This window comes from Callorhinus ursinus, unplaced genomic scaffold (genome assembly GCF_003265705.2).
Source record: "Callorhinus ursinus isolate GAN/ISIS: 27379988/994484 unplaced genomic scaffold, GSC_fseal_2.0 scaffold52, whole genome shotgun sequence".
NCBI classification, from domain to species: Eukaryota; Metazoa; Chordata; class Mammalia; order Carnivora; family Otariidae; genus Callorhinus; species Callorhinus ursinus.
Window position 1 is genome coordinate 4,935,851 of NW_027397114.1, and position 13,605 is coordinate 4,949,455.

General features: G+C 59.7%; 1 protein-coding gene across 6 annotated transcripts; it reads right to left on the reverse strand.

Moving 5' to 3' along the window:
* Nucleotides 1–1,196: 1,196 nt before the first annotated feature.
* Nucleotides 1,197–13,510, reverse strand: EPN3 (epsin 3). 6 transcript variants are annotated; one of them, XM_073883819.1, is made up of 10 exons: nt 12,961–13,510; nt 9,247–9,923; nt 8,218–8,336; nt 7,440–7,520; nt 6,974–7,102; nt 5,948–6,035; nt 5,200–5,394; nt 4,905–5,021; nt 4,539–4,772; nt 1,197–4,333 (listed from the first exon to the last, which is right to left on the reverse strand). In XM_073883819.1, the coding sequence occupies exons 2-10, from the start codon at nt 9,782–9,784 to the stop codon at nt 3,999–4,001; spliced, it is 1,836 nt and encodes a 611-aa protein (XP_073739920.1). In that variant the 5' UTR covers nt 9,785–9,923; nt 12,961–13,510; the 3' UTR covers nt 1,197–3,998. The 6 variants fall into 6 exon arrangements, with proteins under 6 accessions (XP_073739920.1, XP_073739917.1, XP_073739918.1 ...); XM_073883816.1 differs by having other exon boundaries at nt 5,200–5,469; XM_073883817.1 differs by lacking the exon at nt 12,961–13,510 and adding an exon at nt 11,434–11,724 and having other exon boundaries at nt 5,200–5,469.
* Between the last annotated feature and the right edge of the window lie 95 nt (nt 13,511–13,605).

Here is a 13,605-nt window from a genome sequence, read left to right on the forward strand (position 1 = left end):
AGAGCCTCAGGTCATTTTGTCCAACCTGGTCCAGACCCACCTGGCCAAATACGCTCCATCTCAAGGTTCTGCGCAAATCCCACCCACTCCCAAGAAGGCTTCCCTGAATAATAACGATGAGCCAACGTTGTGTCCTATCGTGTACTTTACACACTTGTCTCATTTGCTACATTCAGCCAATATTTCTTGAGTGCCTACTGCCTGCCAGGCACTCTGCTTAGGTACAGTGGTGGGCGGAGAGAGACCGGGCTCCTGCCCCTGGGTTGCTCAGTCTGTTGAAGGAGCCAGAAGTTAATCTGACAGCCACACACATGAATGTAGGACCACCCACTTTGGGAAGTGCCATGACTTCTCATATAAAAAGGAGCCTGGTCTGGTGGGAGAGTCGAGGCAGGAGAGGCTTCCCTGAGGAAATCACATTTGTGTAGCAGCCATGGAAGAACAACAAGAGGATGGGGTCCAGAGAGGGTGTGGGGGGAGTGCCGGGGAAGCAGTAGAAACCGATGTGCAAAGGCCCTGTGGCATAGCAGTGAGTCAGAGCTGAGGAACCGGGGAAGGCAGGCATGGCTGCAGGGCAGAGAGCCAAGGGAAGAGAGATAGGAGAGATGACGTTGTGAGTTTGGAGGAAGGCAAGCCTCCAGGTCCTGGTGGGACTCAAGAGCTGTGACTTAGGAGTTTTGGTTATGAGAGAAGAACGATATTGAAGGGCTCTGGTCAGGGGAGTGACCCTGCACATTGGAAAGGTCCCTCTGGCTTCCTAGTGGAGAATGGACTGGAAAGGGGCACGAGTGGAAACAGGATTGGTTAGGAGACCCTGGCAGGACCCAGGGGAGTTGGTGGAGGTCCGCACCTGTGGAGGTGGAGGTCATGAGAAGGTCTTGAGGCCTGTAGAGGAGGAGACATCCTCAGGATTGGCAGTGAGGGAGAGGGAGGTGTCAAGACTGGTTTGCAGAGCAGGGCTTATGCTGGAGGGTGAGGCCATTTGCTGCGGAGGGGGCACGGAAAGGCTCAGGTGGGATTTTGTGAGGTCAGTTTTGGACATGTTGGTTGGAGGTGCCCTTGAGATGCATGTGTGGAGAGAGTGTGGAGAGGAGAGGTTGGTGGGAGGAATCAGGGGGTTCAGTGTGCAGACAGTGCAGGCCTGGAAGGGCCTATCCAGGGAGCAGCACGAGGAGAGGAGCAGGCTCAGGGAACTCAGGGGTGCACCCATGGAAGATACAGAGAGAACCACTGGAGGGTCAAGGGAACACCAGGAGAGGGTGGTGTCCCAAAGGCAACGGGACAGAGAGTTGCAAGGAGGAAGGATCCTCATGGCTGGATTCTGGAAAAGCCAACTGGGATGGGACAGAACAAGGCCTACTGGCCTTAGCAACATGGGTCACTGGGTGGGCTTGGCTGACAACAAAAGCCGACTGGAGTGGGTCAGGAGGAGGGAAACGAAAGGAGGCAGAGAAGTAGCATGGGTGCTTCATATGAGGGGAAAGATGGAAAGACTTTCAAGATGGATGAGGCTAATTATGGCAAATATCAAGGGGAAGGATTTGGTTGAGAGAAGGCAACTGACATCAAAGAGAGAAGAGATCTCTGAGAAGGTTGGAGTGGTGGCGGAAAGGTTGGCAGGTGGAGGGTCTGGTGGGTGCTCCCTGGAAGAAATGAGATTCAGATCAGAGAGCAGGAAGCCTGCCTTGAATGTGAAGGAATTTAGGGTGATGACAAGCCCAAAAGAGTGACCATGGGTAAGGGTAGCTGAGAGGTCAAGGCCATCCTCCTGAATAATGGAGTCACGCAGAGTTAAGCAAGATCTGGGTGAGGAGATTGTGAGCCAAGACCGAAGCATGGTGAGAATGAGGTGGAGCACAGCCCCAGGTGGAGAGCAGGCAGGACGGCCAAGTGGCTCCAGCCTCCAAGAAGGAAGGCTCTTATAGGAGGCAAATGGTCCAGAAGGAGTTACGGGGAGCAAGGCTACCAACCTCTTCTTTGTGGGGGTCAGGCAGCACCCCTTGGGAATCCTCAGGAAAGTCAAGTCCACAAGGGAGAGCCAGTTTAGAAGAGGAGGGCCCAGGTAGGGGAGAGGTGATGGGTAAGGCAGCAACCAAGGATGGAGACCTCCCAGGTGTGTGTGGCCGAAGACAGATGGGGGCTGGACTCTGGGCACTGCCTGGCAAGACCAGGAATGAGGGGTATGATGGACTCATTGCTCACGGGTAGTGTCTCTGAAGAGGGTGGGCCGGGGGCCAAATGAACACTGGCCTGGGAGGAGCCACATAGCAACCTCATAGGGAAGAAACTCTTGTTCCCATTTAACAAATAAGGAAATGGAGGCACAGAGTCATAGAGAGGTTAAGTAATTTACTCAAGGTCGGGGAGCATAACCACTTATTACTAAGTGATTATTATTATTAAGTGCAAATCTTGGAGCAGAGTTTTGAACTTCGTCGGTCTGACTCCTAGGTATGTGCTCTTGTCCATCCTGCCTGTAACAGCCATGGTAGGACTCCCTCCCTCCCTCCCAAACAAAGAACAAACAAACAAAAAAAAGCAGCTCCTTTCCCCAGTCCCCCTTCCACTTAAGAAAGAGAGCAGCATTGTTCCCCCCCCCCCACACACACACTTTGGTGTTTCTGGTCTATGGAAGGCTGTTTTCCCTCAGTGACCTAAAAGGGGGTGGGGGCTGCTAGTAAGGCCAGACCCTGAGCACTGAGGACAAATCAGTGTCGGGTGGTCCAGTGGTGGGAGAGCATTGAGGAGAAAAGGAATGGGGGTGACCATGGTGGACTTCAGAAGGTACCAGGCCCTGCCTGATACCAAGAAACCTCCCCTTGGTTTCTTAGACCCGACATAAGCCCTCAGGAGGGGTCAGGCTCTCTCAGCAGGGCTGAGATTGAATTTCTTGTCCGGGAAGGGGGGTGGGGTGGGTGGGAAGGAAGGTGGGGGAGGGTAGAGCCAGATTTAAGGTGACTCAGTAAAACAAAGCCGGAGGGCTCCAGGACCAGGCTTGTCTCCCCACTGAGTTCCGAGCTCCTGGAGGCCGTGGGCTTAGCAATTCTTGGATCCCTCCCAGGTGAGCCCGGCACTTTGTTCACGGTAGGTCAATATTTGCAAATGAAACCTGGGGTCCAGCCTGGGAGCTCAGGGCTGTGGAGCCAGACAGTCGGAATCCCAGCCCCGGTCCGCGATAGCTTTGTGACTTTGAGCATGCCGCTTAACCTCTCTGAGCCTGTTCACTCACCTATAAAATGAGAGCAGGACCAAGGGTTATGCACTTGGTTTAACGCTTTGCTGCCCCCATTTTGAAATTCTTAATTTGGAAAAAGGGCCCCACCTCTTCATTTTGCACTGGGCCCCACAAATTATGTAGCCAGCCATGAGTGGGAATAGTATGATCTACCTCAGAGGATCGTTGTAAGGATTAAATTAAATAATCTGTCTAAAGTGCTTAGCAGAGAACGAGTGCGCAGCGAATGGGAACACCTGCCTATTGTTCCCTGCCATGAGATCATCCCCAGTGCTCATCTGTGGTAAATGAATGAAATGAGAGAATGAGTGGGAGCCTGGGGAGCATCTGGAAGCGAAGGTGCCAGGCTGTGGGGGTTGCACGGAAAGTGGGAGCATTTTTGCGCCCCACACTGCGGGGCACTTGTTCCCACGGCAGCCGGAGATTCGCGCTGTGGCCCTGACCCAGCCGCTACGCCTCGCAAAGGGTCCACTTGGTGGGAGGGGAGGCGGCGGGCTCCAGTCTTTACCACGCGGGCGTGGTCTCAGCCCTGGGAAGTCGTCAGTCTCAAGTTCCAGGAGCCGCGGAGTGCTGCGAAGGCCCGGACGAGCGCCGAGGCGGGCCGCGGGGCGAAGTCCCAGCCTTTCCGGGCTTCCCGGGGCGGGTCCTGGGGGGGGTGGGGGGGAATGACAGCCCGCTCCACCCCCGCCCCGCCCCGCCGCCCGCCGGGGGCGGGCCCTCGCGCGCGCATGCGCCGGGCGGCGGGGGCGGGGCGGGGCTGCGCTCAAAGGAAGGGGTTGGTGCCCGCCTGTGGAGGCTGCTGCAAGGGCCCGGCAGAGCCCGACGTGGGCAGCAGCGGCTGCGGCAGGCTCGCGAGCGGCGGTGTGAAGGCGCCGGCCTGCGGGAAGACGCTGACCGAGGCGGGGAGGGTCACGCCGGCCGGCACGCTGCTGAGCGGGAGGGGCAGGGAGGCGCTGTAGGTCATGGAGCCCAAGGGCGCCCCGACCGGCCCGCTGGCCGCCAAGCCCAGCTTCGGCGACCCGGTGCGCATCTGGTCCAGGGTGGGCCTGCCCTGCTCGCCTGCACCGAACGGGTTGGTGGGAGATGGAGCGCTGAGACCTGCGGAACGAGAGTGGGTGGGGGGCTTGGAGCGCGCCAAGGGACGCAGCCCTAAATGGGGGGGGGGGGGGGGGCAAGATCTGGGGTCTCAGAAATAGGGAAGAAGAGTAAGATTTTTAGGGCAGGGGCCGGGCTCTGAAAAGAGTGATGGAGAGAGCAGGAGGCCCCTAGTGTTGAGACCCGGCGGGGACAAGGGGTATCCTACCTGTCAGGAAGGGGTTTCGGGTCTTTGCAGCCTGGGGCGCCTTGACTAATGAATCAAGGTTGACCAAAGAGGAGGCTGAAGGGCCCAGGAAAGACTCTGGAGTCCGGCATGTTCGGGCCTCCTTGCTGCGGCGCTGGGTTAGCGCTTCTCCCAGGACCCCCAGGTCAAACGCATCTGGCTCCTTGGTGCCATTTTGCTTGGAACTGGGGATGGGGTCTCCAAACAGGTCCAGCTCTGGAACAGAGATGATAGAACTCATTGGTAGGGAGAGGGAATGGTCACTCTGTGGGAAGAAGAGGAGGGAGGTCACCTCTGGGTGGGCCTCATCATTCCCCAGAGCTGTATCATCCCCTGCCTCCTGCTTACCCGCAGGACTGCTGGGCTTCCCCGAGGGCAGGGCCTGGGCACACTCTGGCCCCTCCTTGGTCTCTGTGGATACTGGAGGTTTGGCAAATGGGTCAAAGGGCGAGGTACCACCTAGAGCTGGCCAAGGAGGAAGAGAGAGAGGAGGTAGGCTGGCAAAAAGGGCAGGCACTGGTCTGACCCCTTTCAGGCAAGCAACCTTCTTAACACAGACAGAATGTGCTGCCCCTTGGCACTGGAGGGAGGAGACCCAGAAGTCCTCCAGCCCCTCACCCACACCCTCTGGCCCTCTGCTTACCAGGTGCATTGGAGGTCTCCACTGAGGCCCCCCAAGGGTCAGCCCCAGTATCGGGGAGTTTGTGCTGGGGGGAGTTCTGTGCCCAGAGGTCTGTGGAAGGGGGTCTGGCGGGCAGTACTGGGGTCCGGCCCCAGGGCTCAGAGGAGGAGAGCATAGGGGGCAAGTCCCAGGGCTGGCTTCTGGACAGGGCACTTCCTGAGGGAATAGGAGACCAGGGGTCTGCAGAAGGCCCCCAGGAGGAGCCACTGGGCTCTGTGTTCGGCCTGAGACCTAAAACAGGAACAGCACAGCCATGACCTCAGGCCCACCTTTACACCCAGTCCAGGGCCCTTCCCAGTTACCCAGGCTGAGTTGGGAGGCCAAGGGTCCCATCTCACAGATGGGATGCTGACTCAGGACCCACCCAGCAAGCTGGAGCCCATATTGAGCGAGTTATGCCAGGAGCCTGGACTCCCAGGCACAGGCAGCTCAGGCCACCTTCCCAGTCAGGGATGGGCTGGGACAGGAAAGGCAGAGTGACCAGGGGAAACAAGAGAACATTTCTGAGTTTTCCATGAGCGGGTCTCTTCCATACGTGCTCTCCCATCCCTCACTACAACCCCATGTCCCAGAGGAAACTGAGGCTCAGAAGGGTGAGTGACTTGCCCAGTGGTCCTCAGCTATGGGGAGCGGGTGCCAGCAAGTGGCCTGGGAAGGAAGGGGCTTTCTGGGGCCAGCGTGGGAACCTCTTGCAGCCCTGCATGCCCACCTGGGATGTCCCATGGGTCAGCGGAGCAGTGAGTGGAGGGCAGGGCCGGGGTGGGTGCGAAGATGTCTGCCAAGTCCAGGATGGAGGACTGTGGAGTGGGAGAGGTAGCCATGGCTCAGAAGTGGGCAAGACCAGGGGAGGGCAGTCCCTGGCCCGTCTCCCTCAGTCCAGCTCATTCTCTCCTTTATTCATTTCACAAACATCTACTAATGATCCCTCACCTCTCTACAGTGCTTTGCAGTTTATAAAATGTTTACTCATCCACTTAGTGCCTGATGTTCATAACAACCCTGTGCAGTAGGTAATGCGGGTAGTGGTGTGCCCATTTTACAGATGCACCAGCTGAGGCCCAGAGAGGGGAGAAGCTTTGCATGAAGTCACACAGCTGGGGAGAGGCAGAGCTGGGATAAAACCCGGGCCTGCCTGACCCCTTCCTCAACTGTCGTGATCCCCAGCCCATTGGTGGTAAAAGATCTTATGACAAGTCTGCCTTCCTAAGTCAGAAACTAGCCACCGTGAACATGGGCAGAAAGGGGACAGAGACACCCTAGGGGTAGCATGCACTGCTTTGGAGGGTGGCTTTGTTCCCAGCAGCTACCCACTCCCCTATTCTTGGAAAGTATGTGTATGAACCCAAGATATTGTCAGTACCATGTGCCTGAGCCCGCCCTCCCAGCTGCATCCACAGCATCACATAATCCTAGAACACCAGAGGTGGAGCTGTCCAACAAAAGGGGGAAACTGAGGCCACAACAGTGATGTGCCCCAAGTCAGAGTGGGAGCAAATCTAGAACCCAAATCCTGGGGCCTCAGATCAGGATTCTTTGTATCCCACTTCACTCTCAGCTCAGTCATCAGCCCGTGCGGTCTGGGTCTGGGGGCTACCACACCCCTCCACTCTCATTTTCATTGAATAAATGCTTTAACAGTGCTTACTGTATATGAAGCGTGGTTCTAAACTCTACAAATATCAACTCAGTTCATGTCGCAGGCTCAGTCAGCCCATGCACCGCAGCCTCTCCCTACCTGGCTGGTTTCCAGCTTCTCCTCCTCCTTTCTCTCTTCTCTCTCCGGCTTTTTGTCTTGCCAACGGCGGACCGCAGCCCCAGTGCCATTGGCCACTGGGGAGTCATCTCCCGGCCAGGACCTCACCTCCTGCAGAAGGCAAGAGGAGTGAGGACAGCATGAGCAGCCCAGGCTGGACTTGAGGGGACTGGAGCTGGAGTTGAGAAGGGTGCAGTGAGAGAGAGGTTAGGCACAGCAGGACCGCCGGGCAGAGCGGGAGGAGCCTGGTTAGTGCCTATGCAGCACCTGCACCAGCACGTGCACCTGCTCTTGCTCCTACACCAGCACCTGCACCAGCACCTGCTCCTACACCAGCACCTGCACCTGCACCAGCATCTGCACCTGCTCCTACACCAGCACCTGCACCAGCATCTGCACCTGCACCAGCATCTGCACCTGCACCAGCACAGGAGGCTCGGCCCACTACCTTCTCATGCTCCTGCCGGCTCAGACGCAGAGCCAGCTGCAGTTGCAGATCCTCATCCCTGTGGGAGGCTGGGGGGACTGGCTGTGAGGGAGGAAGAGAGGGGTGAATAGGGCCCAGTGCTCCGTGCACTCCCAGGCCACATAGCCCTGCAGGGGGAAAGGGATGGAGAGAGAAGTGCCCACCCTGAGTGGGTGCGAGCGGCCGGCTCCCAGGCAGCAAGGTGGGTGTGGCCTCCTCCCTGCCTGGATCTGCTACCAGTTTCAAAATCCAGAAGCTTGATCCTTTTCTTCTGGGTTCCCTGAGTGCCCCCAAGCCCAACCCCAGCTGCTTCCCGCCCAGTCTACCTGGATCCACAGAGGCAGAGCGGATGATATCGGGGGTGGTTCCCTGTCCCCCCAAAAGGACAGCTGATGGCAGGGGTTGTGGGGTCAGCACATCTCTGTGTCTCCCAGCACACTCACTGTTTCCCTTCCACGGGACTGCAGCAGGCGCGGAAGACACACACGTACCCTCAACCCACTAGGTACTCACTGCCCTTTCTAGGCCCAGCCAGAGGGGACTGGAGGCAGGGAGGCAGTCCCTGCCAGAACAATCGCAGGGACAAGGACAGGCCCGGTGCTGTCCTTGGGAGCTGGACTGGGGTCTCGGGGCCCAGAGTAGAGGATCCTAGGAGTCAAGGGTGTGGGGCATCGGGGTACCCTTCCTTCCTCCTTCTAGTCCCCCCCATGCCACCCCCAGCCCAGCTGTGGGGCCTCCCAGGCTGCCCCAGGGGACTCACCTTCTCAGCCTCCTCACGGCTCATGGCCAGGGCCAGCTGGAGCTGCAGCTCCTCTTCTCCTGACGTCTGGGGCCGGGCCTGCTCCAAGTCAGAGGTGTAGCGGGGCGACGAGGAGGAGGCTGCAACGACCAGCAGCAGCCATCGTGGCTTCTGTAACCACAGAGGTGCCCGCGCCACTCCCCCCCCACTTCCCCCCATCAGAAAGTTAAGGCTCAGAGAAGGAAACTGAGGAGGAAGGAAACGGCCGGCAGTAGAGGGCTCCAGGGGCCCAGGCGGCATGCCTGGCCCTTGGTGTACGGTTCCCCATTCCACCCCCGCCAGAGACTCCAATCCCTCCTTTACAGAGGTGCCACTAGCTCAGGGTTGCCTGGCCGGGCTCCCGATGTAAGACTCAAAGCCAGGTCCCCTCCTCCGGCTCCTGCACTCTTCCCGTGGGAGGGTCCCATCCTGCTGGGGTCCAGTGAGGAGGGAGGTTTCAAGGGCTGTCAGTCAAGGCCACGTCATCAAGGGCTTTACGAAAGGAGGGCCCTCCTGAATACCCCTCAGATCCAGGAAGCCCACAGCAGGGCAGGGAGGAGAGTCAAGAACGGCTCTGCAGCCACCCCTGTTTTCAAGGACAGTGCCCTCGAGCAAGGGGTCATGAGGAATGCCACTGATGGAACGCCCTGTGCCATGTGTCTGGGCACAAGGCCAAGGGCATTCCTGGGCCTGGTCTCACTTAATTCTCACATCCAGCAACTGGAGTAGATAAGATTTTCCCTACTTCACAGATGAGGAAGCAGAGATTCAGAGAGGCGGCTGTCTAGATCACTCAGCCGGAAGGGGGCACAAGACCGCATGCTACCGGATCGGGCGGCGGCCACACTGTCCCACCCTGGACAGCTCCCAGCCCCCGCTGTGCATTAACCTGTGGGCCACCTGCTGTGCCTGGCGGCTGTCTTCCGCGCCCCATTCCTCATCCCTGTGAATGCTCGTGACATCCCTCGGAACTCGGGCTGCCCCCCAGCCCCAGCCCCAGGGCTCACTCACAGTTGTAGGAGGACGGGGAACCGCGAGAGCGACCGAGGCCCGGCTGCCCGCTGCCAATGCCCGTGCCCTCCAGCGCCATGCGCTCCTTGGTCTTGAGGGCATGGGTCCGCTCCTGCCGGAGGCGCTCCTCGTCCTTGAGCAAGGCCATCACCTGCTTGACCTTCTCGCGCACGTTGACGCCCTGGTCCTTGCCGTCGCGGTCGATGTACTGGAAGTCCTTGAGCGTCTGGATGGTGTAGAGGTTCTCGCGGCACTGATGGGCCACCCGCTCGGAGCCCGTCTTGAGCAGGTAGTCCAGCAGCGTCAGCGCCTTGTACACGTGCCGCCAGTTCTTGCCACTGTCGTTGAGCCGCCGCCACAGCATGCCCATGACCTCGGCGAAGGCCACTGTGTTGAAGGTCAGGTCGGCGATCTCCGACATGAGCGAGCTGGGCGGGCCCCACGGGTCATTGCTGGTGGCCTCGCGCACCTTGATCTCCGCCTCCGAGTAGTTGTGCACGATGTTCTTCACCTGGCGCCGCAACGCGGAGGTCGTCATGGCTGGGGACTTGGAGATGGGCGGCCCCTGCCCCAGCTGGAGGTGGAGGGCCGAGGGCCACCGTCTCGAGGTCACGGTCTCCAGAGATGGGCCGCCGTGCTCTCAGCAGAGCGGCTGCGTCCTTGGGTTCCACATGGGTCTGAGGAAGAGAGGGACGGAACTCAGGGGCGATGGCCCGCCTCAGCGGCCACTCAGCCACAGACTGAAGGCCTGGCCAGGGGTCCCCGTGGCCAGGAGCCGCCGTTGGCAGGCACTTCTAGCTTCGCGTGCTCGTTGCTCATCACAGCCGCACTACAAAGTTGAGATTATTATTACCTCCATTCACAGACCAAGAAGTGAGGTTCATGGAGCTGGTGTGAGCCAGGAACTACCCTGGCAGACAACCCCCCCCCAGCCCTTGCCCTGAGCGAGAGACACAAAAGTCACCCCAGGAATGCCTGCCCGCCCTGTTCCTGCCTGGCTATGGCTTCCATTTCTGCCAGGATCTAGCTTAGGACCAATCCTTTCCAGCTCCTCGGTCCCCAATCTCCTCATTTCTCATGGCTTTAGTTTGTACACCTTAATTCATTCAATGCCTAGTTCCTGGGGCCTTCTCTGAGCCCAACACTGTGCCAGGCACAGAGCATAAGTCCTGGCCCACACATCCAGTTGCAGGGGCACAGACGATTCAGTCGAGCGTGGGCATGCCCAGGAGCACCCAAGCTAGGAAAATCAGGGGGGACTTCCCAGTGGAGGTGACGGCTGGAGATCTGAAGGTAAGGTGAAGCTGCAGGGTGAGGAAGGGTAGCTCAGAGGGAATACTTGAGCTGGGCCAGAAGCCCAGAGAGGAGTATGAGGCAGGAAGGTGGGCCTGCCTCTCAAAGAGACCTAGCCACAGCCCCCCCTGTGGTACACACAAGAGCACTGAGGTCAGGGAGGGGACGTGGCCTGCCCACAGTGGCACGGCGTATAGGCGGCAGAGCTGGGACTAACCCCTAGGTCTCTAGAAGATGAATCCGATACTTATTGCCAGGGTTGTAATTTGTAATCAATTCATCTGATTGCTTTATTGTTTCAGTTCCATCTCAATCAGAGTGTAAGCTCCCTGAAGGCAAGGCTGGTCTGAGCACCCCAAATCTGAGGCCCTGGGTGCGTGGCAGACCCCTGATACCCCGGCTGAGGGGGAAACAGGTTCAGCCTGCTGTTCTCCCCCCAGCTTCAGGACCAGGCCATCTGGGGAAAGCAAACCCAGGCTCAAGAAAAAGGTTCTCCCAGGGCCCTACCAGAAACCCAAACCAGAATCCCGCTGCCACAGCCGTTCCTCTGGTATGGGTACACACACACACACACACACACACACACACACACACACACACACACACAGGCTGGACCCGCAGAACGTCCACACCACCTGTGAACCACCACCCGTGGATTTTGCCCCTCTCAGCTCTACCCTGGGACTCGGCAGGAGTCAGAGGCTGCCTGTCCTGCCCTCCCCCCATCTGGACTTTCCCTCCACCCAGCCCTGCCAACCTTGGGCTCAGTTCAAAGCAGCCAGCAGGCCTTGGCAGGCTTCTTCAGGACCCAGGTGCCTGGGAGAGCTTGGTCCCAAAGGAGGGGATCCTGTGGGACAGCGGGGTGGATGGAATGCTGACTGAAAGGCTGCCTACCTTCTGTCTGCTGTCTGTCCGTCCAGCCTGGCAGGGCTTCTGTGGGGATGCCACTAACGCTTGTTTAACTCCTGGCCTCCCCCTCACTCGTGACTCAGACCCGTCTTTACCTCCCTAACCGGTGGGCTGGAGGGTGGCAAGAGTCAAGATGAGAAATAATTGTGCCCCACAGCCCGCCCTGAGTGCACACCCCTCCCAGTGCTGGCCAGGGAAACCCGCAGAACCAGTCAGGCATCCTGACTCCACCAGCAGCCCTACCAGAGCCTGGCTTCCCCAGCCCTCCAGCCCAGCCTGGGGTACTGGGAGGGGCCCTCAGCATGGACCCTGCAGGCCTGCCTGGACTCTCCTTCTAGAAGGGGGGGAACGGAGGAGCCTTCTCTGTGCACCTTGGCTGGGGCTGGGGGGAAGGGAGGGATCGGAAGCCCCGGGGAGGTTCCTGGACTTCCCTCCCCTAAAGTTAGAAGGGACAAAGTGGGGAGGAAGAGGGGGGCAGGGTGAGGCCCAGGGAAGACGGAAGGGAGGGAGGAGGAAAGGAAGGAACGCGGGAGGGAGCAGCTGGGAGCCCTGCCAGCAGTGTTACAAGCCCAGCATTTTACCGAACACAATATGCCCAGAAATAAAAGGGAGTGAAACAGAAACCCGGCAGCCTGTGGCGGCAGCGGCAGGCCCAGGCGGGCGGGTATGGAATTACTGCAGTGACCTTGAGCCAGACCCTGTCAGGTGGAGGGGAGGACACTGAGAAGGCAGAGCCTGAGAGGCTCGTGCAGGGATGGGGTGGGGGGGCCGGAGGCAGGAAGGTAGGGAGCAGAGTGGGGAGAGGCAGGCTGGGGGGGGCAGGCCATGGGGCATGAGTCCCTGCTCTCTCCTTTATATAGGGTGCCAAGGAGAACTTTACAGGGGAGAGCGGGGTTCCTTCCTCAGGGCTGGGGAAACTGTCAGGGCTAAGGAAGTAGAGGGCATCCCCAGAGCGGGAGAACGAAAGAGCTGAGATATGTTGAGTCACGTGCAAGAGTTTGTCCAAAGTGTGTGTGTGTGTGTGTGTGTGTCCCACCGGCCGGGAGCGCCTCCCATGCCCGAGCCCCTGCCCTGCACCAGGTCAGCAGGAGCCATGGGGTGGGGGGTGGGGGGGGTGGGAGTGAGTAACTCTTGCCAGCGGAAGGACGGCTGTGAGCTAGAGCTCTAAGCTTAAGTCCGCCCTGAGGTGGCTGTGTCCTGGGACCCTGGACAGTGGTGGGGGCTGCCCTGAGGCTGGAGGTCCGCCAGGGGCTGAGGAGGAGGGGTGGGCAGAGGAGAATGGGAGTCTGTGGGGAGTGCCACCAAAGATGCTGGCCTCAGGATGGGGAGCTAGCCCTTGAGTCCTGCTTCCTGGGGGCTGCAGGGGGGGAGGAGGGAGGGGCAGCCGGCAGGAAGCCTCCAGGATCCTCTCTGGCCCTGTCCTCCTCACCCCTCTCCCTGGGACCTGGAGGAAGACAAAGCCCCAAGCCTTCCATGACAGGCACCACCCCTGCCAGGGAGGGGCCAGCTTACCTCTGGTGCAGGCTCCCTTGGCCCCCGCCCCGGGACCACGAGCAGCCTCTGCAGTGACCTTCCGACCCGCGCGGCAGGGGGACAGCACAGCCTCGAGGTCGTCCCCAGAGCCATCCACCGTGGACCCTCGTCCTGGCGATGCGCCCCCCCTCCCAGGAGGCGCAGACCCCTTGGAAGGGTGGCGGCAGGGTCCCCAGAATGGGCTGCAGCTCTGCCTCTTGGCCGCTGGTGTTTTAGACGCCCAGCCGGCAGGCGGCCCTCGGAGGAAAGTTGCTCAGCCGGCCGGGCAGGTCTGCCTCAGCAGTAACAGGACACAGGAGGACGCGCAGGGCTTGTTAACCCCTTCCTGCTGGCTGGGCAGGAGGCACCTTCGAGGTGGGAAGCCGGCCCACTGGCTGTCCCCAGGAGGTACAGATCCAGAGCCAGGGCTGGTAGCCCACTCCCACCCGGCAGTGAGTTAACCCTTCCCCCGCCTCAGCAGGAAATAGGGCGGGGGGTGGGGGGCTCCAACACCCACCCCACTCCTACCCATCTCTGCTGGGCTAGGAAGACCGCTCCCGGGGGTGGCTGGCCCTTTGGTGGATTTGTTTTCTGTGGGCTCCAGCTGGCCCCGTCAGCCACCCTGAAGGGAGCATCCAGGCTCCA